Here is a 27186-nt window from a genome sequence, read left to right as displayed (position 1 = left end):
GCCCCTCAAGCAGCCGAAAGTACTGCTAATGATTTTGTGGATTTATTGTAGTCAATATCATACAGTGAACACAACATGGGAGTCTTTTTATTGTACAGCAGAAATAAACATGTTTATAGCCTGGTGAAATAAAACAGCTTTGGTCTCTGTCACCCTTCTTCATAACAACTACCAACAACATACTCTGTTTATTAATTCATGAATCTGGATACCGGAGTGCTGCCACAGGAAGCTGTAGTTGTTTTGTAGCGCTGGTGCCTTTTGGAGTATTTTTAATGGAATTAAAATGCTTCTTGCTGACTTAGTTTTGGGGACTGAAATTCATGTACTGTTGATTAAGTGAATTTCTTACAGTTAACTAGCACAGAGCTGTGCCATATTACCAAAATCTTATATCCCGATATAAGTGGTTTCTTGTCCCGATAGCAATATATATATTAAAAAAAAGCCTGTACATCGATTGCAGAGGGTTCAGTCTCTCATGAAGAAATGATCCTTTATTAAATGGCATACCATGGACCAAAACCTCTTCTAACGTTTGACTCTGTGGTTTATTTTGAGAAGCTGACGGCTCTTTTTTGCTGCTTATTCGATATATCATCATCAGATATATTTCGTCTTATCGCACAGCCCTAAACTAGCAGCTGTATGTCTGTGTTTATGGCTGCATCTTCCACTACAGCAGCTAGCACTCCACTTTATCAAAGATGGTAACTTGTAGCTCCAAAGCACTTAACATACCAATTACTGAAGTGCTGATGGTGACGTCACTGTGACTGAAAGCAGGCTGCTGGTGCATTGGATTTGTAACTGAGAGTATTAACTGTAAAACAGAATGCACAACAATATTTTTATCACTGTATTGTTTTGATTTAACCAAATTCTAACACGACTAATTGTGAAAGTTTACTTAGCGAAAGAAATGAGTCATGCTCTTGATAGAAACACAATGCCAAGAGGTCAAGTGACACAGAGCTCTGATGAACTACCAGGAAAACTAAATCTCTGATGGACCCTTATTTAAGGAGAAAAATCTGGTACTTAAAAGCATTGTTGCCATATTTTCTACTATACCATTAAGCAACAAAAGCTGACTATTTAATACAGTTTGGGTATTTTGTAACCGTTCGGCTGGATTACTGTGATTCTCTTTATTTTGGGGTGAGTCGATCTTCTGTTTTTCGACTGCAGTTAGTCCAGAATGCTGCTGCACGCCTTTTAACTGGCACTCCTAGATACGAGCATATCACCCCAGTTTTATATTCACTTCATTGGCTGCCCGTGCATTTTAGGATCCATTTTAAGCTGCTTTTATTTGTTTTTAAATGTTTGTCCAATGCTGCCCCTCTGTACCTCTCTGAGCTTCTTCATCCATACATACCTTCACGGTCCCTCAGGTCGGCAGACCAGCTCCTCCTGAGCGTGCCCAGGACTAATCGTGAGCTCAGAGGGGATCGGGCGTTTGCTGTGGCAGCACCAAAATTGTGGAATGAGTTGCCTTTACATGTTAGACAGGACCTTCCTTATCTGTTTTTAAATCACGTCTTAAAACATATTTATTTACCTTGGCTTTCAGCACAGCAGGACTTGTTGATGTCTCTTAATATGTTTCTTATTAATTATATTATTTTTAATTTTAAGATATTTTACATGTAATTTAAACTGTTTCCTCTCTGTTTTATATTTGTAGCACTTTGGTCAACATTGTTGGATGTAAAGTGCGTTATAAATAAAGATGCTATGCTATTTTTAAATTAAAAGTGATCTGGCAATACAACTGGAAACGTTAAACTTAAGCTTAACACATTTCTGTGTTTGCAAGTTAGTTCAAAACTGCCTTTCATTTCTTCCTTTTGGTGCTGAGATGTCAACAGCAGACCAGTAACCACCATCACCGGGTTGGTTAGTTGCAGATAATTGACTTGCATTAGTTTATGTTAGCGAATAAGCGAAAGAACAGATAACTCACTGGAAAACAGGGAACAAAACTGTGTGGCTGTAGCTCGAGAGTAGAGCAGATCATCTGTGGTTCAATCCCTAGGTGCTCTGGCCTTCATGGCAAATATCTTTAGGCAACATACTAACATGAGTTGTTTTCCGTTCTTCGTGAAAGTTGGATAGAAAGCACTTGCATAGAAAACAGTGCTTGTGTGAATCGGTGAAGCTCCGTAAAGCGGTTTGAGTGTTCAGATAGAGTAGAAAATTGCTTTATAAGAACTGCTAATGGTGATGTCACTGTGACTGAAAGCCGTGCTGCAGCCAAGCAAAGCATGGGTTACTTGTGGACGTACCTTCAACTGACCAATAGAAGCAAAGCAGGAGGGAACAGGAGAAAAATTCAAAGATCAAAACAAGTATAAAAAGCACAGACAGTGGTTGCAGAGGACAGGGTTTATTGTTTTTAACACTCAGGTCTTTGTATGTTATAACTTCGCTCTTCTCCACGGCTGGCTGATGGACCAGCAAAAGCTGAAGTGGTTCAGCGACCAATTATACCATGTACAACTGGGAGTTACACCCTGAGGCAGCAAAAGTACATTTTTGTGTGTCTGGGCTTTATGCCAGACTGTTAGAAGCAGTTGAGCTAGCTTAAAATCAGTGGACAAAAGCGCTAACTGGTAGTAGCTAGCTCAACTCAGCAGAGGTGTTCTTATTGAAGTGAACAGCATATGAACTTGGGTTGCAAGACGGACCTCAAATATGTCATTACAGATCATCTGCCTTAAAGCCAGGGGGCGTGGGGGGACAGTATCCCGTACTACATATGTTTTACCGACAGAATCAACTGAAAGGGGAAGTGGAACAAGTTATGAAGTTGATGTACGTACGAGGAATTCCTGTGAGCGTAAAGCTCAGGCTTTGCTCTCAACGTTTGAAAGGGAGAGCCCATGAGAAGAAAGGACTATTATTGTTAGCTGTGAATCATCTAAATAACAATAATAATAATAAAAGTAAAGCTTACTCTAGAAGAGTTTCAGCATAAAGCTATGCAGCTGGAAATAAGTATCATGGCTCCTCTTTATGTTTTCTCCCAGGTATGTCGAATGGCATCGGACTACTCTCGCACTTGTGTTAGCCCGGACAGCATACAGACTGGCGAGACACCTGTGGTGTCGGAAACCTGTGAAGTGTATGTGTGGGGCAGCAACAGCAGCCACCAGCTAGTGGAGGGAACACAAGAGAAGATACTGCAGCCCAAGCTGGCTTCGAGTTTCGCAGATGCACAAACAGTAAGAGCAAACCTTTCTACTGTAAAACTTCATAATTCTTCAACTCTGTTCTTTGTAGAAAGTTAAGAAACCTATCATCAGCTTCAAATGGCAAACTGGATGTTGTCTTTTAAAGAGGCATTACTTTTACTGATCACAAAAATGGTTCGATGTAAGATTTCACTGGTTTTCTCACAGAGATTAAAACTGTATTTGTTATTGAGACAGGGATGGTACTTTAGAGATGATGGAGTGAACATGATTCTGATTTTACTTCCAACTTGGCTTGTTTATGTTTTGGGAAACAAATGACTGAAACATGAGAAGCTTGTAGAACTCTGAGACCCGGTTTCTTTTTGTTTGTGTTCTAATTTTTTTCATTCTGATTATAGTTTTACTGAGTTTAATATTATAATTAATTTCATATTGTAATATTTCCCAACAAGACTTAACTGGGCAGGCTGCCCAGTTACGTGACATTTAAATTATAATTTATTTTCATCTGACTGAGAGAAAAACACAATCTATGAGTGTACAATCTCTCGTTTTGGAAGTTCAGTTGCTGTTAGCCTGGTAGTTCTGGTCCTCAGTGTGACTCAGCTGTCTCCAGTCTCACAGAGACTCCAGTGCCAACATCTTGGACTGCAGCTTTTAGCAGCAGGCTATGTTAGACTCCACTGTGAGTTCAACGGCCACGCAGCTCTGATGCAGCAGAGCAGGAGCAGAGCAAGTTCAAACACGAAACAACAGTTTGTTGCAGTTTCCCCGTCTCTCTAATCTAAGAATCTCTGAGATCCTGCAGTGGTATATCACAAGAACGGTGGTAAAGACCAGTCAGCTGTTCCGCACTGCATGTGCCAAGTAACAAAAATCGAAAATGTGGTCTCACTTTTGGCACGAGATGCTGTTTGCGATGGAGCGATGGCAGATTGAAACTGTTACTGTCTGTTTAGAGAAGGTTGGCTTAAACTGAAGCATGGCTGATGGGTAGTGCCTTGTCATATTTTCCAGCATCAAACCGTAGCACTCACTAACTCGCTCAGTAACAGTTGCAGAATGGTGTTGAGTAAGCCTGCAGCCTTTCACCACAGAGGCAAAACTTCTTCGCTATTCTCTTCAGATTGAGGCAGGCCAGTACTGCACCTTTGTGATCTCCTCGGATGGGTCTGTGCGGGCCTGCGGGAAGGGCAGTTATGGCCGTCTAGGCCTCGGAGACTCCAACAACCAGTCGACCCTCAAAAAGTTGACCTTTGAACCCCACCGTGCCATCAAAAAGGTGTCATCATCCAAGGGATCAGACGGCCACACACTGGCCTTCACCACAGAGGGTGAGGTGTTCAGCTGGGGAGACGGTGATTATGGCAAACTGGGCCATGGGAACAGCTCAACACAGAAGTACCCAAAACTTATCCAGGGGCCGCTGCAGGGGAAGGTAGGATGTATACACTTTCACTCATGTAGTACAATAAAGCAGCAGTGAAATCTAGACGGTCCAAATATGATGTGTCTATTTTCTCCACTTCTAGAAACTGTAAAATTCATACAGAGTCCTGTGCTAGTAGATGACGATTTAACAGTTCTCGTGGTGAATTATCTTGTTGGTGTTCTCCTGTACCACATAGAAAACACACAGTCTTTTGAGTGTTTCCTGGCATCGGCAAACATTACAATGCGTTTGTATGCTTTGTCAGGTGGTGGTGTGTGTGTCTGCTGGCTACAGACACAGTGCTGCAGTCAGTGAAGATGGAGAGCTGTACACATGGGGAGAAGGAGACTTTGGAAGATTAGGTATGTTGTCGAGCTACAGTCCATTCATTTCCACCTTTTCTGTGAAGTAATGTGCAGATCCATCCAGTTTTCTGAGCATCAAAATATCCGTGCAGATGATTACTCTCTGTTCCAGTTGGTATATTTTCTAAATGACAGACGATGGGCGTCACGGGAGTGCAGGGTTATCTGCTGCTTTTCATTTGTGTTGCAGAATTTCCATTTGTAAATAGCCTGACCCTTTTTATTATGTGTGAATGCAGGTCACGGTGACAGCAACAGCCGCAACATTCCTACCCTGGTCAAAGACATCAGCAATGTTGGAGAGGTGTCATGCGGAAGCTCCCACACTATTGCTCTGTCAAAGGATGGACGCACTGTCTGGTCATTTGGGGGAGGGGACAATGGTGTGTACCTTCATTTGTCAAATAGACTTCAGAACTAAGGGTATAAATGTGGACATCTGCATTGGCACTTCTGTGGGACAAATAATGCCAAAGGTCAGAGAATGGCCAGTTGAATGGATGCTTTGAGCTGATAGGAATGCAATATTCATTCAAATAACCAGTCAGTACAACCAGGGTCTGCAGAAGAGCTTGACTGCACAACTTGCTAAACATTGAGTCAGATTGTCTACAGCAACTGGACAAAGATAGGTTCAGAATAACACAAACGTACAGAGTGATCCTGCCTTGTACCAGTCATTTAAGCTGAAGGTGGTGGTTTAATTATGTGGGGGATATTTTTTGGCACACTTTGGGCCCTACAGTACCAACTGAGAATGCTACTGTTAGGTGTCCATTTCTTTATTACCACAGTTTACCCATTTTTCTCATGACTGCTACATGAAGGATGATGTACTACATCGCAAAGCACAGGTCATCTCACCCTGGTTTCTCAAACACAACAGTGACTTCACTGATCTCAGATCTTAAACCAGTAGAGCAACTTTGGGATGTTGTGGAACAGAAAATTCGCATTAAGGATGTTTTGCTGACAAATCTGCAGTAAATCCATGATGTTTGCTGTAACTAATGAAGTGGCCAGTATGTGTAAACTGCAAATAAGTTCATTTAAGAATGTTCATTCTGTGTCTTGCAGGGAAACTGGGTCATGGCGATACTAATCGAGTCTACAAACCAAAAGTAGTGGAGGCCCTGCAGGGCATGTTCATCAGAAAAGTGTGTGCAGGAAGCCAGTCATCTCTTGCATTAACTTCTACAGGACAGGTAGGACATGATTTGTGTTTCCGCTAACCAAGAGTTATAAAAAGTCTGCAATACAGTAATCTTAGTTTTAAGCATTAAAATATCTGTAAAATTATTTTGATCGATCTTAAAATTATAAAGTCAATCATTATAGAAGTGCTTAAACATGATCCCCGCCCCCTCTCAGAGGGGGAAATTTCTACTTCTCAAGGCCTTAACCAATATGAAATCAGAACTCACTCGTGTAATATATGCAGTTTTGCCACAAACCACAAAGCAAATACATAGGGCTGCACGATTAATCGTTAGAAAATCGCGATCTCGATTCATACTTATGTGCGATCTCATTTCCAAATGACAACGATTTAAAAAGAAAAAAAGAAAAAAAAAAGACGAAGACGATTGTACCGTATTTTGATCCGGGACGTACTCTGCATGAAAACAAGCACTCACTCTTCCTGCTCAACAAATGACGAGGGCGGAGCCTTATACCACGTGATACAGAAGCTGTGCCGTGTGATGCTAAAATTAGCAGGAAAAAACAACGGAGAGCACGTCAGGGATGACGAGAAAGTGACAGGAGAAAATCCGTCCCGGTCAACCACCCAAACATCAATAACGGGAACCTTATACAGCGCTTCCCTATACACGTCGAACTCCCGCAGGCACAAAGACATTATGGAGGCTATCACTTATCACCTAAGTAATAAATTTGGCCCGCAGCCTAATTACATTTGGCCCACGAAGCCAAACCAAATTACTATTAGAGCTGGCCTACTGGTATTATACAGCTAATATATATATTGTTTAGTATTAAGCTTTGCTTGTTCCATATTCAGTTTTCCAGCAAAACTTATTTGAGTCCATAAGAAAAGATTCATTCTTATATCTGGAGGAAGATTTTTTTTTCAATAAATATTAATGTTAGCCCACGACTTTGTTCCAGTTTTGAATTTTGGCCCACTGTGTGTTTGAGTTTGACACCCCTGACCTAGACAAACGCTACACAGTGCCGTCCCGCAACTATTTTTCTATTGTTGCACTACCTGCTCTATACACGCAGCGTCGAGCAACGGTGGAGACGGAATTACAAGCAGTACAACATTTTGCGGGAACAACAAAACGTGAGACATTTGTTGTTTTTATGTTTATTTATTGTTTTTATGTTCAGTCGCAACTGTTACGAAGTTGATGTGCAGTTAATAAGTGCGATAAATATTTATACTGGAAAAGAAAATCGTGAGAGAATTGTGATCTCAATTCTAAACCAAACTAGAAAGCGAAAATTTCAGAAGAAATTTTAAGTGTGCCTATGCCGCTGCCAATGAGTGTAGTTTGCCATTCATACGGCTACAAAAAAAAAATCCAAATAAGGGTAGACAGGCCGTACTACTGCTGGCATACCACTAGAGTGAGCCAACACACCACAAATTAAGTTTCACTTTCGTTTGAAGTTAAGTTTCACTTTCCTTCCCATTCATTTCAATGGGCAAAAACTTGCATTAAAATATTCATATTTAAAAAAACTATAGAACTAATAAACACCAAAAGTCATAGCACACCATTCCAGCTCCAGCCGCACAAAATGAAAAAGGAAAATAATAATAATAATAAGAATAATAATAAATCCGAGAAACAGTAATAAGTGTGCCTTTTGGCATAGGCACACTTAAAAATCATGATTCTCATTTTATGCAAAATCGTGCAGCCCTACAAATACACTCATACTGGGTGGGTCCTGTGGCTCAACCTGTAAGATGAGTTTAGAAGAGAGTGCACCGTTTTGTTGAACGACTAATTCAACTTGTCTACACGAGAAACGAACAAAGTTCAGAGGTCAGAAGAAGTTCAAACTGCTATCAATGGAAATAGAAAATGTCTGGAAAGTGCCACTCCTGGTCCTTATTTGGACAGTTATTCTTGAAGCATCAAATCATTTTCATTTCATTACACCTTCATGTTCAAGTTGTTGAATCTGAATTTTTCCTAATGCTTCAAAAGTTTCCCCGACATAACGTTTTAAAAATCGTTGTTCCTTTGCAGCTTGTACACTTGCCATGGCGCTATATTTTTGGTGTTTATAGCAACAAAGCCCTGCGTGGCTAACGCTACACTAATATTCATCAAAAAGCTTGCAGGTATTTAACCTGCGAGTTCGTGTGTACCACAGGACAGAGGTGCACATCACAGGTCTGCAGGCCTGACAGCTGGAGGTGTATCACTGTTTTCCACTTGGTGACAGCATTTAGGCATTCTGCCTATTTTAAATTAAACACGCTGAAAATATTGTTGCCATTTTTAAAAGATGCCCTAAAATGTATTCAAAAGGATCTTAAAACATCTTGAAATTAACTTGTTTCAAGCTGCTTAGATCCTTGAAACTTATGGACATTTATCCCAAAGAGGGAATTTCGTGCAGCTGTTTATGTATTCCTACTGAACAGACAGCTGGTTGGACACAGTTCAATATTTAAGGTCGAGATTTGTTACATAATATTGTTCTTCCAGTTATTTGTCTCTGAGGTGCCGCTTCACTGCCCAGGACAGAAAGCTGTGCTGATGCTGATCCCGCTCTTGTTTTCAGGTGTACGCTTGGGGCTGCGGTGCTTGCCTAGGCTGTGGTTCCTCTGAGGCCACCGCACTCAGACCTAAACTTATTGAGGAGCTGGCTACCACCAGAGTAGTGGACATCTCCATAGGGGACAGCCACTGCCTGGCCCTGTCACATGGTACTACTTTTCTCTTTTTGTGCGCTTGCTGTCTGGGATCAGAGTTAAAATACTCAAACTGTCTCTGTCAGTCAGTTTTTTTGCTGACACAGAAAATTTTTGTGTTTGTTGAGGGCTGTTGCAAGCAGCCTGATGTAATAGCAAATCTGCAGACCTTGTCAATTTAGGGTAATATGTAACTTCCAGCTTGAGATATGACATATCTGTTTCGATCGTGTTGTGCTTAATCCCGATGCAGACAATGAAGTATATGCATGGGGCAACAACTCTATGGGTCAGTGTGGGCAGGGGAACTCCACAGGGCCAATCACCAAACCCAAGAAGGTCATCGGCCTGGATGGAGTCGCCATTCAGCAGATCTCAGCTGGCACCTCTCACAGCCTGGCCTGGACTGCCCTGCCCAGAGACAGGTCAGCTACCGCAACAGTTACCACGAACTGATCCCATCATGATGATTTTCTCTCTGGAAATATTCACGTGGGACTGCAGGCAAGAGCTGATGTTGCAAGACCACCAGAATTTGTTTTTCAGCTACTAGGAAGCACGAGTCAAAGGGCAGTAACTACACGTGAAAAGTACTGAAACTGCAAAACCAACACACTGATCTTGTGATTCAGAGTAAAGGTTACAGTGGTGGGTTTTATTGCAGTCACTCAGCAATCAGTCTCCAAAAATGCACCGAAAAACACAAATCAAAACAAATACCCTGATACTGTGAGCATCCTCAGAGGTCCTACCTCTCAGCCTGGGAGATGAGTTTAGAAGAGAAGCACTGTGATTCAGCCTTTTTGTTAAATATGTAATTCAAGGTCTTTAAGGATATGCACTTCCAGGAACAGCTGAAAAAGGCCAACAGGCGTCAACGAGGGTGACGGCGTGAGAGAACTGCTGTTTAACAAACACATTTAGGTGTTGATTGATTAAAAGCATACATGTGAGATACATACAAATGTGGTTATCACAGTTATTGTTTGGATTTTGGTTTCACAGGCCTTTATGTTTATGACATCGACACAACACTTTACTGTAGATCAAAGTAATTTACTGTACCTTACATACTTTACTAATATTTACTTATTACTTCTTTCTAGGCAAGTAGTAGCTTGGCACCGGCCCTACTGCGTTGACCTAGAAGAAAGCACATTCTCTCATTTGCGCTCCTTCCTTGAACGATACTGTGAAGGCATCAACAGCGAGGTCCCTCCTCTTCCCTTCCCCTCATCCAGGTGAGCCTGTTAGCCACCAGCCTTCACTGGCGTTATAAACCCTCCTGGGCTTGCTGTATAGTCTTTCTTGCACTTAGTGAAATCATATGTGACCAATCAGAATGTAACCTTGCCAAGTTCCATCCATCCATCCATCCATCCATCTTCATCCGCTTTATCCGAGGCCGGGTCGCGGGGGCAGCAGCCTAAGCAAAGAGGCCCAGACCTCTCTCTCCCCAGCCACCTCCTCCAGCTTATCCGGGGGAATACCAAGGCGTTCCCACACCAGCCAAGAGATATAATCTCTCCAGCGTGTCCTGGGTCTGCCCCGGGGCCTCCTCCCGGTGGGACATGCCTGGAACACCTCAGGAGGCGCCCAGGGGGCATCCTTGTCAGATGCCCGAACCACCTCAGCTGGCTCCTTTCGATGTGGAGCAGCAGCGGCTCTACTCTGAGCCCCTCCCGGATGGCCGAACTTCTCACCCTATCTCTAAGGGAGAGGCCAGCCACCCTTTGGAGGAAGCTCATTTCTGCCGCTTGTATACGTGATCTCGTTCTTTCGGTCACTAACCACAGCTCGTGGCCATAGGTGAGGGTAGGGACGTAGATCGACCGGTAAATTGAGAGCTTCGCTTTTACACTCAGCTCCCTCTTCACCACGACGGACCGGTGCAGCGTCCGCATTACTGCAGCTGCAGCCCCAATCCGTCTGTCGATCTCCGGCTCCCTTCTCCCATCACTCGCGAACAAGACCCCGAGATACTTGAACTCCTCCACTTGGGGCAGGAACTCATCCCCGACCCGGAGTGGGCACTCCACCCTTTTCCGGCTGAGAACCATGGCCTCAGATTTGGAGGTGCTGATCCTCATTCCCGCTGCTTCACACTCGGCTGCGAACCGTTCCAGTGCGAGCTGGAGGCCCTCACCCGATGAAGCCAACAGAACCACATCATCCGCAAAAATCAGAGATGAGATTCTGAGGCCACCAAAGCGAAAGCCCTCCGCCACTTGGCTGCGCCTAGAAATCCTGTCCATAAAAATTATGAACAGAACCGAAGACAAAGGGCAGCCCTGGCGGAGCCCATCACCCACCGGGAACGAGTCCGACTTATTGCCGGCAATGCGAACCAAGCTCTTGCAACGGTCGTATAGGAATCGAATGGCCCGTAGCAATGGGCCAGACACCCCATACTCCCGCAACACCTCCCACAGGACACCCCGAGGGACACGGTCGAATGCCTTCTCCAAGTCCACAAAACACATGTAGACTGGTTGGGCAAACTCCTATGCACCCTCAAGTATCCTCGAGAGGATAAAGAGCTGGTCCAGTGTTCCGCGACCAGGACGAAAACTGCATTGTTCCTCCTGTATCCGAGGTTCGACTAGCGGACGAACTCTCCTTTCCAGCACCCTGGCATAGACTTTCCCAGGGAGGCTGAGGAGTGTGATCCCCCTGTAGTTGGAACACACCCTCCGGTCCCCCTTCTTAAAGATGGGGACCACCACCTCGGTCTGCCAGTCCACAGGTACTGCCCCTGATCTCCACGCAACATTGCAGAGGCGTGTCAACCAGGACAGCCCTACAACGTCAGAATCTCTTTGAGGCAGTCCGAAAGTCTTTTTCCATGGCCTCTCCGAATTCCTCCCACACCCGAGTTTTTGCTTCAGCCACTGCCCGAGCCGCATTCCGCTTGGCCTGTCGATACCTGTCGGCTGCCTCCGGAGTCCCACAGGCTAACCAAGCCCGATAGGACTCCTTCTTCAGCCTGGTGGCTCCCTTCACCTGTGGTGTCCACCATTTGGTTCGGGGATTACCACCACGGCAGGCACCAACCACCTTGCGGCCGCAGCTCAATGCAGCAGCTTCGGCAATGGAGACGCTGAACATGGTCCATTCGGACTCAATGTCCCCAGTCTCCCTCGGAATGCTGTTGAAGCTCTGCCGGAGGTGTGTGTTGAAGATCTCTCCGGACTGGGGCCTCTGCTAGACGTTCCCAGCACACCCTCACTACGCGTTTAGGTGCACCAGGTCTGTCCAGCGTCCTCCCCCACCACCTGATCCAACTAACCACCAGGTGGTGATCAGTTGACAGCTCAGCCCCTCTCTTTACCCGAGTGTCCAGAACATATGGTCGCAGGTCTGGTGATACGATTACAAAATCGATCATCGACCTACGGCCTAGAGCGTCTTGGTGCCACGTGCACTTATGGACACTCTTATGTTCGAACAGGGTGTTTGTTATGGCCAAACTGTGATTAGCACAGAAGTCCAATAACAAAGCACCGCTCGGGTTCAGATCAGGGAGGCCGTTCCTCCCAATCACGCCCTTCCAGGTCTCGCTGTCGTTACCCACATGAGCATTGAAGTCTCCCAGCAGGACAACAGAGTCTCCAGGTGGAGCACCTTCCAGCACCCCCCCCAGGGACTCTAAGAAGGCTGGGTACTCCGAACTGCCACTCGGCGCATAAGCGCAGATGACAGTCAGGACCCGTTCCCCGACCCTAAGGCGCAGGGAACAAACCCTCTCGTCCACCGGGAAAAACCCCAACGTACCGGCAGCAAGCCGAGGGGATATTAGCATACCCACCCCAGCCCGCCGCCTCTCACCAGGGGCAACTCCAGACTGAGACAGAGTCCAGCCCCTCTCCAGGAGACTGGTTCCAGAGCCCAAGCCATGCGTAGAGGCGAGCCCGACTATATCTAGCCGGTACCTCTCAACCTCACGCACTAACTCAGGTTCCTTCCCCACCAGAGAAGTGACATTCCATGTCCCTATTGCCAGTCTTGGCAGCCCGGGGTCAGTTCGCCAGGGCCTCCGCTCCTGGCCGCCACCCGGCACACAATGCACCCGACCCCTATGGGCCTGCGGGAGGATGGGCCCATGTCTCCTCTTCAGGCTGTGCCCGGCTGGGCCCCATGGACTAAGGCCCGGCCACCAGACGCTCGCCCTCGGGCACCCTCCCTGGGCCTGGCTCCAGGGCGGGGCCCCGGTAACCCTATCCCGGGCAGGGTAAACTGTTCCCTCGATATTCTTTTCATAAGGGTCTTCTGAATCGCTCTTTGTCTGGTCCCTCACCCAGGACCAATTTGCCATGGGAGACCCTACCAGGGGGCAAAAGCCCCCAGACAACATAGCCCCTGGGATCCCTGGGACACACAAACCCCTCCACCACGATAAGGTAGCGATTCAAGGAGGAGACCTTGCCAAGTTCTGGATTAAAAATGTTTTTAAATTTATTTGAAGGGAGCATCACAACTTCCTCAAGCTGTGCCTTCGGCTTCTGTCCAATCATCTGGCGCTGGCCCTGGCGGGGGGCGTAGCAACGAGTATTTTGGGCCGGCAGGCCAGGCCACTGAGGAACCTCCTTTTCAGACTGATGGACTCCTCTGTGCCAGACGAGATTCAGGAGGTAAAAGATGCTTTTCGGATAATTGTTATCAACAGAGTAATATTCAGACTGAACTCATAACAGAAATAAGTCATGAAGGATTATGGGAGGTGATCAGAATGAAACCTAAAACTGACTTTAAAATACTTTCTTCCTTCAGGCAGTGATTGAGACTCTGTCTGTGGGGGCAACCATGTTGCTGCCACCACTGAGGGAGAGGATGGAGCTTCTTCACTCTCTGCTACCTCAGGGTCCGGACAGATGGGAGAGTCTCTCCAAAGGACAGGTACCCGATGCTACATACTGTGTAGATGGAGCTGCGCAGGATTCGTTGCTTGATGCTTTAAACAGCCTGTAAAGAAGAGGAACAGAACCTGTTTTTTTTTAAATAAAATCTAATGATTATCAGGAACAAATCCATCAGTGCCATGTAGATACAAGCATGCAGGCTGAGGAATAGACGTAGCTGTGGACAGGATTCAGAAAGAAATCACACACTAAACTCTGAAACATGGGTAACTTATCTTAGTAATGTTGTCTTTTATGTTAAATAGCGTAATAATTTCAGAGGGGAGTCACAGAAGACCAAAAGGGAAATTAGTGGTGGGCAGCAATGGCATCGATTTACATTGCCCTCATATATTCTCACTTACTCAGGTGTGAAAGATGAATTTGTTGATTGGTTCATGTCTCTGTTGCCTGCATTGCTCAGGAATGTTTGTATTTTGTGTCACAGAGGATGCAGCTCGACATAATCCTGACCAGCCTCCAGGACCACACCCACGTGGCCTCACTCCTGGGTTACAGCTCTCCTGCTGATGGCCCAGAGGTACTTTCATCTGGCCCTGCCTTTACAGCTCTCCCAGAGCCTGCCTACGGCACCACCACAGGCCACCCCGACACTCACCTGGCCGAGATTCTCATGAAGACGCTGCTCAGGAACCTTGGCTTTTATACTGTAAGTTAATACCGAGAAATGAACACACTGCACACTGAATGCTAGTTAGACTGCCTCTGGCTGTACTTTTCCTCTTGAGTCTTCTGACTCAATTATCCACATCATTCTGTTTTCTGCTCTCGCAAAGCCACAAATGGAACTCTGACATCCAGACGAACAAAACAAAACTAGAAACTACTTGGATGAAATAACTTTTTTTCAATTCAATTCATTTTTATTTATACAGCACCAAATCACAACAACAGTCGGCTTGAGACTGTTGTGTATATGAGATTTCTATCAGAGCGTGGGAGCACTGCGATATCAGACTCCTGTGTATGATCTGTACATGTACATGGTTTTGAAAATAAAGCTGACTTTGACAGTTGTAGACTAGTGTTAAATAAATGGAACTGAACCCACAGATGTTTGTGTTTGTATGTTTGTGCTGTACAGGATCAGGCTTTCGGTGAGCTGGAGAAGAACAGTGATAAGCTGCAGCAGGGCACATCCTCCTCTGACAGCAGCCAGCCGGCTCACCTGCACCAACTTCTCTGCTCGCTGCAGAAGCAACTTCTAGCATATTGCCACATCAACTCTCTTACTGAGGTACGGCTGCGCTCCTCTTTTTTAGAATAATTAGAGTGTGTAAACACATTTGTTTTGATTCTTGATGCTTAATGACTTAGAAAATAGTTTTCACACTACCAAAACATGGCAGGATGACGGGATGGGGGATTACAACACAATTTCATAGCCTCACAGTGTTTTATTTGAAGACGTTTTTTATTTCCGATTGCACTTTAATTTCAGATCATACATGGTTGTTGTAATGAGGATTAAAATGGCTTTAAACTCTCAGGCACGTTGGTTTTGTTTGTCTGAGAGCAAACTGAATTCTCTATCAGTGAACAGGAGAGGTGTAAAATGTGCTTGGTACCCCGCATCTTTCTTTCGTTCCTTCTGCATTGCATGCTGGGAGTGTGGCGGTGGAGCGTGTGATGAGTCTGACTGAGAGATCGAGGACTTGTTTCTAACTTTACTTTTCTGAATTGATTAAATTAAGCATTACTGACTTTTTTTGAGTGTGCAAAATCGCCAAAATGGACTTCTCTAAACTCATGAGACAACATGGTTTTAAGATCATACCTAGTTGTCCTTGCTCAGTAGAGGAGTGTAGTCTGGCAGTGGGTGAACTCAGCGCTGTGGTCATCTTTGTTGACAGTGTGGAGAACGCAAATAAAGCAAATAAATCGGAAAGATGATTTTATGTCTTTAAGTCACTGGTGGGTTCTTGGCAAAACTGAAATCAACGAATTTTGTCAGCAGTGTACTGTCATTGTCTCATCGGTAGGGATGGGTATTGATAAGATTTTAACGATTCCGATTCCATTTTCGATTCTGTTTAACGATTCGATTCCTTATCGATTCTCTTATCGATTCTCTTATCGATTCTTTTTTTTTTTTTTAAAAAGGAGAACACTAAGGTCGATTAGCTTAGAACTGTGTTTTATATCTTCTCTTTGAACAAGATAGAAATTTAGGAGTAACATGGCCTTACAAACCCAACAGTGAGATCTTAAGAGAGCCACAGCCTACGGCTCTTCAATGGGGTGTCACAGGGTCCCCAGGAAAAAAAATGTATATGTAAAATAATAAAATAAATATTCTCCTGTAGCAATAACAAAGTTTAACATAAATTATTCTGTAGCAATTACACAAGAATATCCAGTAATGTCCTGCCTACAATTAAACACATTCACTTACCAAAGTGAAATCGGGGGCATCTGCTGTGGCAAATGGGTGCAAGCCTTTGACCACAAACTTAGACACTGCTCGGTGACATTCGTCTATCCTGGCCTGAAAGGAGACGCTACCGGTAGACTGCAGCGAGACCTGCCAGCATCTGAGCCAGACTCTGTCTCTCTCATCATGGTTATCTAAATGCAATGCACAGTAATAGCAGGTTTTGTAATAAGGTAAATCGCGCTAACATAATATGCAATGCTAATTGATTAGTTACCTGCAGTATTAACGGGAGAGGACGTGGAAACGCTACCGCTGCTGGTGGGTTGAGCTTCGCTAGTCCAGAGCGGATCAAAAACACGACATTCGTTGAACGCAATCGCGTGTTTTTTGAGCAAATGCTTTTGCATATTCGTAGTGTTTCCTCCCTTTGATGAAATCTCTACTTTGCAAGTATTGCACGTTGCCCTGTTGTCATCCTTTCTCATAAAGTGTAACCAAACTTTTGAGCGTTTGTGCCGCTCAGGCGCCATGTTTCCTACTGGGTAAAAGACGCTACTCAACGTGATGACGTCATTCGGGGCGACTGGAATTGATAAGGGAATTGTTTTTAAAAGTGGCAAACGATTCCAAGGAATTGAAACAGTGGGAACCGGTTCTCAACAAGAACCGGTTTTCGATACCCATCCCTACTCATCGGCCAAATCTCTGAGAGATCTGGAGACTGACATAGTGGAGCTGGAGGTGTCTGCAAATTTTACAGGAAACCGAGTTTGGTTTGAGAACCTCAAATCTAAAAAAGCCTTGCCGGGCTCTGGAGCACAGGGGGCTCAGGTTTGTTGCAGATTTCAAAATCTTTCTCTGATGGATGCTCCTATGAAGGTTTTCTTTTCTCTGGAAAAAAGAAAGGACAGAGCAAGGTCTGACCTTTGTGACGATGTCATGGAGGTTTTTGAGGAGAGCTTCACTGAAGGCTCAGAGACCTCAGAGCTGCAGGAGAGCAGTTCTAACGCTGTTACCAAAGAAAGGTGATTTCCAGGATATTAAGAAGGGGCGGCCTGTCTCTTTATTGTGCACTGATTATGAAATACTGTCAAAAGTGCTGGCAAACAGACTGAAGAAGGTGATGGATCTGGGCCCTATTTCAGGAAGCCGGTTTAGAAAACTCAGAGTGAAAAACGATACTCAGGGTTGAGTAACCCCGAACTGTCCAACTCGGAATATTCGGTTTGAGAAAGGCTGATAACAATTAGTGCAGTCAACGCGGAGTTGCTTTAACCCCAAGTTAAGCGCGCGCACGAGGATACATAAAGCCCTGATTAGTGGAGCACAGATTAAGCGAGTCACCATGGAGACGGAGGGAAAGAAGGCGCGGTCAATGTATTTTACAGCGCTTGAGGCCGAAATTCTGATGGCAGCATATGCCGATAACGTGCAAATTTTGCGGAAAAAAAGTAACACAGCCTCAGCTGCAAAAGAAAGGGAGCATGCATGGCAAAACAAAGCCGACAGAGTCAATGCGTGAGTGTTAATTTAAACATTGATCTAGGGATTTCCACCCATTTAACACGTTATTTTATTATATTTTATTTTATTTTATATGTTATACATTTTATTTTGTGATGTGACGTGAGCGCAGGTGCAACCCAACAGGCCCCAAACGTTCCTGGCAGCAAGTAAAAATGAAATATAAAAATATAGTCCAAACAGGTAAGGTGTAATTGTATTATGAGCCATAGTGCTTGGTCTGTTTGTCCTATATAAATCAATTGCAGTTAGAGGCTACATTAATTTCCCCTCTGTAAGCACTTATTGAAATTTTCTGAGCACATTACAAGTACATATTTGCTTACTCTGTATGCTCAAATGTGACCCGTATAGCCAACAGAAAAAAAAGCGGAGGCCTGAAAAACAGGTGGGGGTCCTCCACCACCACCACTCACAGAGGCTGAGCAGTTGGCTTCCACATTTGTGATAATGTTGGCAGCATCACATATGATCTTCACAGTGCAGAGAACACAAATTAGCATCCATTACTATAATGAAATAATTTGTTAGTTTGAAATGCTACAGGGAACTATGTACCTGCACATTAATGCTGTGGAAAGACTTCCTGTTCACATAGTCTCCTTCATTTACTGAAGGAGCAATGATTGGAATGTGAGTGCCATCTGTACAGCCAATCACGCCTGGGAACCGTGAACATAAATGTAAAATTTAAGTAGTAGTTCAAGTATCACCACATCATGAATTAAGTTTCGTTCATGCTGATACTTGCAATTTTGTGGCATCCCTCTTTGATAAATCTTGTGGGTCTATGACCGGGGAACACCACAAACCAGTACAGGAGACGTTTCAGTGCAACTGTAACAACCTGACTGCCCGACAGACGGTAGCCTTGGAAACGTGCTCAGCGTCACCAATATTATACAGAAAGCTCCCGTTTGCAAAAAACCGAAGTGCGATACAAATAATATGTAATGAACTGAGAGAATGTCCGCGATGTGTCACATGAGCAATATTAGGCCTGAGGATGTTATTCAAATAAATTATAGATTGTGCTGAAAAACGGTAACGTTCACACAGGAAATCATCAGGAAATTATAAAATGTCCAAACGCGCTCTGATCACTTTCCCGGCGGAGAGCTCTGCGGAGAATTTGGGCTTCAACATCTACTGGCTCTTCAAGGAAGGAGCACGCCATGTCTGACACTTCCTACAGTCAGGTTTCCGACAAAGAGGCGGAGAAAGTCGGGGTTAGTTGAAGTAAACCTGCTAGGGGGCAGGTTAGCTTCACGGAGTGTGTCGTCATAGTAACTCACTCAGAATTAATCTAAACTCGCTTTGTGAAACCGAAAACCCAGAGTTTTCGTTAACTCAGGGTATACTTACTCAGAGTTTGCACTAAACCGGCTTCCTGAAATAGGGCCCTGGTTGTCCACCAAACACAAACATACTGCGTGCCAGACAGGTCTATTGTTGATAAGAGGGGACTCAAAACACATCCTTGTGGAGACCCGGTGCTGAGTGTGATGGTGCTGGACCGGTGGGGGCCGAGTCTGACAGACTGTGGTCTATTTGTCAGGAAGTTCTTGATCCAGAGGCAGATGGGGGTGGAGAGTCCCAGGTGAGACAGTTTCTGGACCAGGATCTCCGGGATGATATGATTGAATGCTGAGCTGAAGTCCAGGAAGAGCATTCTCACATAGCTTCCTCGGTGCTCCAGGTGACTCAGCGCAGTGTGGAGCGCTATGGTGATAGCGTCCTCGGTGGATCGATTTGTCCTGTAGGCAAATTGGTGGGGGTCCAGAGTGGGAGGCAGACCGGCCCTGATGTGCTGACAGACCAGTTTCTCAAAGCACTTCATCACTACAGGCGTAAGTGCAACAGGCCTGTAGTCATTTGGGCTGGCCACAGCTGTCTTCTTGGCGATGGGGATGATGGTGGAGGTTTTGAGGCAGGGCGGGACGGTGTTTGATGACAAGGAAAGGTTGAAGATTTTAGTGAAGACTCCGGTCAGTTCGTCAGCACATGCTCTGAGAACCTTTCCATGTATTCCATCAGGACCTGCCGCCTTCCTGGGATTCACTGACCTTAGAACACACCTCACTTGGTGCTCCCTAAGTGTTAGTGTGCCAGTGCTGGGGGCGGGTGGAAGTGGTGTGGCAGCTGAGGGCCTGGTCGTCTCAAAGCGGGCGAAGAAACGGTTTAGATCCTCAGCCAGTGAGGCATCAGTCCTAGATGTCGCCTGGTTATTGCTTCTGTAGTTGGTAATGTGATTGATCCCCTGCCACATTTTTCTGGGGTCGTTGTCAGCAAAGTGATCTTCAATCCTCCTCCTATAGGCAGCCTTAGCTTTCCTGATGCCTCTACTCAGGTCTGCCCTGGCCGCCCTATACGCAGCCCTGCCCGATAGGCTCGGAAGTGCTGGCCGGTGTGGATGTTTGCGTAGCCTAGCGTCTGAGCCCGACCGGCATCCCCTCTTCCGCTTTCTTTCCCTCCGTCGCCTTCTACGCTTGCTGGGCGGGCAGACCATCCACGGTGACCCTGGCGGTCTCGCTATCTCCTCCAGGATGTTGTGTGTTCGCTGATAGTCGCCAGAAACAGACAAACTATATTTAAAACCTAGGTCAATTAGGTTCTGGCGACTGTAAGAGATGGCGGCGTTGCAAACATTCAAAAATATCCACATTAAAAGTAAAAACGAGCACCAAACTGGAGAGCTAAGAGCCGCTGCACCCGTGCGCGTAAACTTTAATCCTTGATGATCAAGTTTTTTTTGCATAATCGACATTGGATACACCGGGCTGTGCTTTTTGCCCAAAGAAGAAGGTGGACAGGGACGAGCTCACCTAGAGAGCAGAGCTGCAGCTTTCAGACTGCAGTTTATTCAGAAACACTTGATGGGAAGGGAAGATGTTTTCTGGGAACCAGTAACTAGCGTTATTTTAAGAGGAAAAGGAGAGTTAGGAATGGATGCTTCCGTGTTTTTACTAAACTGTAATTTAATATTTTGTTATGAAATTCCTATGTTTTATAAAGGCCTTTTTAAAGCTTGGACCCTTTTCTGTTGGAAAAGACTGGAACCAGCTTCCTCATTGTTTTGGCTTCTAGAGGAACCGTTGTTTTTGGGGGCTTGGCCGGATGCACGTGATGGAACTGGACTTGCTTTTTTGAAAAGACTGCTTGAGACAAAGGCTCTCAAACTGAGACAAATTATGGACCAGACCTTCAGAACACAGAAACAGCAACAACTTTCATTGGTTCAAGTCAAGCCACATTATGAGGAGTATTCTAGACTTTTGGCTTAAATGTTTAACTTTAGTTGAAAAGGAGATGCTGTTAGATTCTAGTCGTGGATTAGAGATTTCCGATGAAAGAGATCCTTTTTGAGGAATGGAATTGAGTATTGATTTTACATTCTTGACGGGACCCTCGCTTATGAATCGGAAAGACTCGTGACTTTTCACATGCTGAGTGGAAAACTGTTATATAAAATGTCAGTTCAAGGGTTAAATAAAAGGCACTTCAGTGGAAGGACCGATGCTGTCTGGAGAGACAAGTTAAAAGTTGAGGAATGTCAGAAACCTATATGGAGAGTCTTTTATTAACCCCCACTCAATAAGAGGTCAGGTGACCTACAGGGGAGGGTTTTGCACGGTGCCATTGCTGTCAGTAGTTTTGTGTCCAAGGTTAAAAAAGATGCAAGTGAATTATGTCCCTTTTGTCAAGAAATAAAAACTAGTTTTCATATGTTTCTTGAATTTAACTGCCTTGAAACGCTGTTTATTGTGTCTTTGAAAACTGTGGAGTGGCTTGGTCTCCAGTGGCAGTGGGTTGATACAACTTTCATTTTGCTGGTTAAATATAGAGTTAAAGCTAAATGTCTGTTTTATTTACTGATGAATAATTTCACTGATGCTTCTTTTCAGTGGTGTCTTAATAATGTGGTGTGCTATGTTGTAGATAGATCGCCTCTGTCAGTGCGCCCCAGGGTGGCTGTGGCTACAATGTAGCTTGCCATCACCAGTGTGTGAATGGGTGGATGACTGGTTGTGTAAAGCGCTTTGGGGTCCTTAGGGACTAGTAAAGCGCTATACAAATACAGGCCATTTATTTCAGCCCTGTGATGTTGGTAAAAATCTGTCTGTCTGTCACTTTTTTAGTGAATAAAAGAAACCAAATAAAAGAAAATGACCATAGTATATAAAAACTTTTTGTCACCCTGTTTATTTGCAGAACTCCAGCAGTGTGTCATTGCTCCACAAACATCTGCAGCTGCTCTTGCCACATGCCACAGATATCTACTCCCGCTCTGCAGCGCTGATAAAGGAGAGCTCCTGGAATGGCAGCATACGGGAGAAGCTACAAGGTGAATGAAATCAAGTGACCTGTGTTGTAATCTGGCTATAAAGGCCTGTTTTCACTTCCTTGTTATCTCATTCTGCTCCGATAGTTCAAGTTCTTTTCATTTAGCATTGAAGATACTTTCTTTTGTTTTATATCATTGTCATAAAACTATGACCATGTAATCTGCAGATGTGATCTACGTGTCAGCAGCAGGTAGCATGCTGTGTCAGATAATCAACGCCTTACTGCTGCTTCCGGTGTCGGTGGCAAGGCCGCTGTTGAGCCAACTGCTGGAACTGCTGCCTCCTCTGGATTGTTTGAACAGACTGTTGCCTGCTGCCTCTCCTCTGGAGGACCAGGAGCTGCAGTGGCCTCTTCAGGGTGAGCTCAGAGCAAGGTTAACTTGGTCAAAATTTGAAAAAAAAAGTTACAAAATATCCTGGGATGAGGTAAATGCATGTACAGACACATGATGTGATCATTTCTGCTGGAGATGTTAAATTATGAGCCCTTGTCAGCTAAGCCAGCAGTGTAATTACAAAAAGCCATGTGTGCAGGCATTACGTGTACACATATTCTGTCGTTAAGTTTTTTCTCTTTAAGAGCTTGATGATTTTTTTTTAATTTGGCATAAACATACACTAGAATTGGAGGATTAATTTGCCGGTTCAGGTGTCGGCAACTTTCAACATCAAGAGTCATAGCTGCTCCTACCAAGCAGTGGGAGAAGAAGAGCAGCACATGCAGGTGACGGGGACAGAGGTACATATAGTATAATAGGGTTCGGGGTAGAGCAGGGCGATATGGCCAAAAATATTTATCACGATATATATTTGAAAATTTGCGATAACGATATAACCGACGATATAATTGATGCGAGACAAAATACAACTCCACAACATTACTAGCGCAAAAAGACAACCTTCCATTTATATTCACTTAAACAAGAAGCTGGTTTTTATGTACATTAAAGCTTTATAAAAATGTAACAGTACAAATGCAAATTGCTTGCTGAAAGTTTAACCAAAAGGCATTTCCAGTAGAAATGGGCTGACATGTCCTGAGCATAACCATGTATAATATCCACTGAAGTTAAAAAGAGGTGCTTTGCAACATTAAACTGCAGTGTGCAGTACGTATTTTTCGGACCATAAGGTGCACGGGATTATAAGGCACATTAAGCGAAACAAAGCAGTCAGATAAATCAAACTTTATTAAACTCATTCTTCTTGCTTCCTCCACTTCTGTACCATTGATTCATTAATGTTGAATTCTCTGGCAGCTGCTCTATTCCCATGTTGTTGCAGTATATTAATGACTAACCTTGTATTGTGCATGGATTATCTCAGTTGTTCTCCTGACTGACGTTTGGTCCGTTTACAGTATCCTGCCATGCGATTGCATTTGTCTCTAACCATGAAGAACCTTCACGTTAACTTTTATAAGTGGAAAAGTGTTAGTGTTCGTCCTCCAGCTTCACTGTTTATGTTATGCTAACATAGCTGTGTCGCTAGCGATCACGTAGCACATCATTATATACCAGCTAGCCCAACTTCAGTAACCCTACAAACGTCACTGCTGTTTAGTTTCCTGTCTTCATTTATGTTGGAAGTGATAGCAGAGCTGTACGTTTGATTTTTTTCAGAAATCTCTGTCAGAACATGCTATATCATGCTTAGGTAACTAGCGAAACTAGCGAGCTAACTTCCGCTAGCTTCCTGCTAACTTCTAACTCCGTTAAATGTAATAACTTTTGTTTTCATGGATGCCTGGAAGTTAAACTTTATAGTTACACCTGGTAAAGCAGCAATGCTGATCGTTTTATTAAAGATGAAAGAATTTAGACAGTTTTTAACTCTAAGTGATGCTGCAGTGTTGTTTGACCTGAAGCATACGGAGTTTAGGACCCAGATTACTCCCAGATTTAAGAGCATCTTAGTCCGACAAATACGACAATAACAACGGCCGCTTGCATGTTCTGCAAAAAAATGTGCTTTGTTGTGTATCTGACGGACAAACACCAAACCAGTTCCACATCACTGAAGTTGCACCATTTTTACAAACCAATTCTGGATCATCTGTTTCACTCAACAATCGGCCATGTGCGTATGAAAACAAAGGCACTGCACATGCGCGTTTTACTCCCATTCTATCGCGATATTTCATTTTCCTATCGTTGCCTAACATTATACCGGTATTACCGTGAACGGTATAATATGGCCCAGCCCTAGTTCGGGGTAACCTTAATCCTAACCCCTGGCTTGCAAGCTGCAGGTCGCCGACCTCTAGGCTAGATGTTCGTGTGAGATGCTGAATAGATGCGACTTCGCAAGACTCATTTTTGGCCTTAACATTAATATGTAACACTGATGTCTGATATGAGAAAATGAAAATCATATCGTGTTATTTATAATGAAAGGTGATATGTTTCAACACCCTGCAGTTGGGGCCATCTTGACGTCTGGTGGAGTACTAAATTGGAGAACGTATTTGTCTTTTTCCAGGTACCTCAGACTTTGCTGAGCCAGCCTCAGGAATGACCCTGCCGCAGCCCGCACTTTCTTGGGTGTGGCTTGTGGACCTGGAGAGGACAGTCGCCCTGCTAGTTGGGCGCTGCCTTGGTGGGATGCTGCAGGGAGCTCCCACCTCACTGGAGGAACAAGATACTGTTTACTGGCTCAAAACACCGCTATTTAGCAATGGCTTGGAGATGGACATCCCCCAGCTAGGTACAGGACGGACGCCCACATACACAACCAGTAGCAACTAGTTAACACGATAAGCTTAACAACCGATATATGGAGCGACGGCCTCTCTCTCTCTCTCTCTCTCTCTCTCCTGCTGCTACTTCAATCATGAAACTGATCTGTGATCAGCTGATCGTCTCTCTTGTTTGCTTTTGGCCCACTTTGCACCAGAAAGAGGAAACCAGCGGCTGAACAACAGCAGCACGTTTAAGCTTAATCAGCTGTTGTTAGAATTTATTTAATATTACTTTCTACTCGAGGATCTTTTTCTACGTAGCTGACGCTGGTAACTGTGCAGGGGCGGAGCTAGCAAAGTTTAGCCAGGGGGGCCGATAGGGCATGAACAGGGAAAAGGGGGCACAAAGACATACTTTTCTTTCTTATTCTCATTTAAAATGTCGAGCTTTTAATAAATAATTATCTGAGTCTTACACCCAAAGTTTTAATCTTGTGTAAAATGAATAGAAGTCAATTACTGTATATAGTAACTGTTAAGTCTAATATACCCTAGTAAGCTATAGTACTTTTTCCTTTGGGAAGGTACCATCTGTGCAGTCTGCAGTTCTGTGGAAGAAAGATGTTGAATCTATTTAATATTTCTTGAAAAATAATTGATTTCTGTGCATTTTTTTTCCACACTGCATCAAATTAAGGTTGGTTACGTCGATTAAGCATCATGAGGTGGAGCGTGAGGGGTGGTTACTATTTTTTATTTATTTATTTTTGTTGTTGCTGGGAGTTGGAACCCTATTAGTTAGGTTGCTTAATATTTATGCTAAGTACTCTTTAAAATACCAGAATAGGGAGGATGGTGCAGGTCTAAGTTTATTAGATTGATCAGTATTGCTGAACTATGAAATATTTTGTTGTATTTTTTACATACAGGTATAACAGAATAGCTTTAGTGTTGTTGTTTATTTAAACTTGAGTATGAACTTATACAAAATGCAGCAAGATATATTAAAAAAACAGTTTTATTGATTAAAAAACACTATATCGGATTCATATCGGTATCGGCAGATATCCAAATTGATGATATCGGTATCGGCAGATATCCAAATTTATGATATCGGTATCGGTATCGGACAGTAGTAGCAACATGAGTAGATTAGTAGTAGAATGTAACTTAGAGCAGGACATTACTTCTGACTGATCAGAATCCTAGGGCTCTTGTCCAGTTGAGTTCATTTATCGCTTCTTCTGTGACTTGTGAAGATAATTGTTTGCTTGTCCTTCAGACACCTGCATCAGCTCATTATTGGAGGCTGCACTGTCTGGTAATGAGGAGCAGAAACCCTTCGACTGCACACTGCATCCTGACTTGAGTGTCTTGGTGGATTTGGCTCTGGGTTCCTCTAAAGAACCTGCCAACAGCCTTTGGATCAACATGCATGAGTACGCTATTGGCAAAGGTTTGCATCTTTTTTGAGTATATACAGAATCCTACCATTTCTTTAATGCAATTAGCTTTACAGGTATATACATTCACTGACTGCACTGTGGATTTTGTTGCAGACTGGGACAATGCATCTCTCAGTAATGAGACCCTATTAGACACTGTGTCCAGGTTTGTGTTGGCAGCCTTACTGAAGCACACAGGGCTGCTCGGCCAAGCCTGTGGAGAGGGCAGGTAGTAAAACAAAATACACCTTTTAATATATGAAATACATGAAGCATTTCCATACTGTCCCACAGTACCTGTCTAAAGGAAATATTTTCCTATCAGGTATCAACCATCTAAGTCCCTGGCAGAAGTCTATCGGTGTGTTTTTAAGGTACGAAACCGCTTACTAGCCTGTAAGAACATGGACTTCATCCAGACACGATCTTCTTCTCGTGAGAGGAGGGTAAGTAAACAAAGCTTCTTTTTTTTTTTAGTTTTGCCTCTGCACACCACTATTTAAATAAATCAATGTGTGATTCAACAACAGACTTTCACCTTTAATTTAAGGGGTCAAAAAAGTGTAGCACAAACTGTTTAGGAACAAACCAACATAATTTCAAATATAAGGGTTGATTTTAATACATGGGTGATGGGTCTCTCTGCCCTAACTTTTGTCTTTAGTAACTGAAAAGTATCTTTTGTTGGACTGAGATCAAGTGTGTGATTGATACCATAAACACAACGTTGCAAAATGAACAGCTGTTTTTTAGCACAATCAGCTTTACAGCTTCCTCCCTTTGTGCTTTATGAGATTGGCACGGCTGAGGGTGGGAGAACACATCTGCAAAACGCTGTTCCAATGCAGCACGTCCACTCTCTGCGCCTGTGTGAGATGGTTATTACAATGGAAGGAGGCTGGAATGTGGGAATTAGGTACCTCTGGCCCTATCTCATCTCTCTCTTGTGATGCCCTGGTCAGTCAGTATCTGCAGACTCGTGCCTGCACCACACTCG

General features: G+C 44.1%; 1 protein-coding gene across 9 annotated transcripts in view; it reads left to right on the top strand.

The window, feature by feature from the left end:
* The window catches only part of herc1 (HECT and RLD domain containing E3 ubiquitin protein ligase family member 1), a 96729-nt gene that overhangs the window by 4902 nt on the left and 64641 nt on the right, over positions 1-27186 (top strand). For all 9 annotated transcript variants that reach the window (XR_013907693.1, XM_026187799.2, XM_026187955.2 and 6 more), the window contains exons 4-21: positions 3036-3230; positions 4330-4641; positions 4901-4997; positions 5240-5383; positions 6078-6205; positions 8769-8913; positions 9152-9323; positions 10005-10139; positions 13364-13529; positions 13669-13794; positions 14245-14466; positions 14902-15054; positions 21931-22063; positions 22231-22422; positions 24546-24770; positions 26027-26200; positions 26304-26418; positions 26515-26635. Coding sequence is in view for 8 of the 9 variants with exons in the window: in XM_026187799.2 (XP_026043584.2) it covers positions 3036-3230; positions 4330-4641; positions 4901-4997; positions 5240-5383; positions 6078-6205; positions 8769-8913; positions 9152-9323; positions 10005-10139; positions 13364-13529; positions 13669-13794; positions 14245-14466; positions 14902-15054; positions 21931-22063; positions 22231-22422; positions 24546-24770; positions 26027-26200; positions 26304-26418; positions 26515-26635 (2955 nt within the window). In the remaining variant the exon portion in view is untranslated. The remainder of the gene's footprint in view (positions 1-3035; positions 3231-4329; positions 4642-4900; positions 4998-5239; positions 5384-6077; positions 6206-8768; positions 8914-9151; positions 9324-10004; positions 10140-13363; positions 13530-13668; positions 13795-14244; positions 14467-14901; positions 15055-21930; positions 22064-22230; positions 22423-24545; positions 24771-26026; positions 26201-26303; positions 26419-26514; positions 26636-27186) is intronic.

This window comes from Astatotilapia calliptera, chromosome 1, assembly GCF_964374335.1.
Source record: "Astatotilapia calliptera chromosome 1, fAstCal68.1, whole genome shotgun sequence".
NCBI classification, from domain to species: domain Eukaryota; kingdom Metazoa; phylum Chordata; class Actinopteri; order Cichliformes; family Cichlidae; genus Astatotilapia; species Astatotilapia calliptera.
Note: the sequence above shows the minus strand (reverse complement) of the source record. Positions and strands in the feature narration are given on the sequence as shown.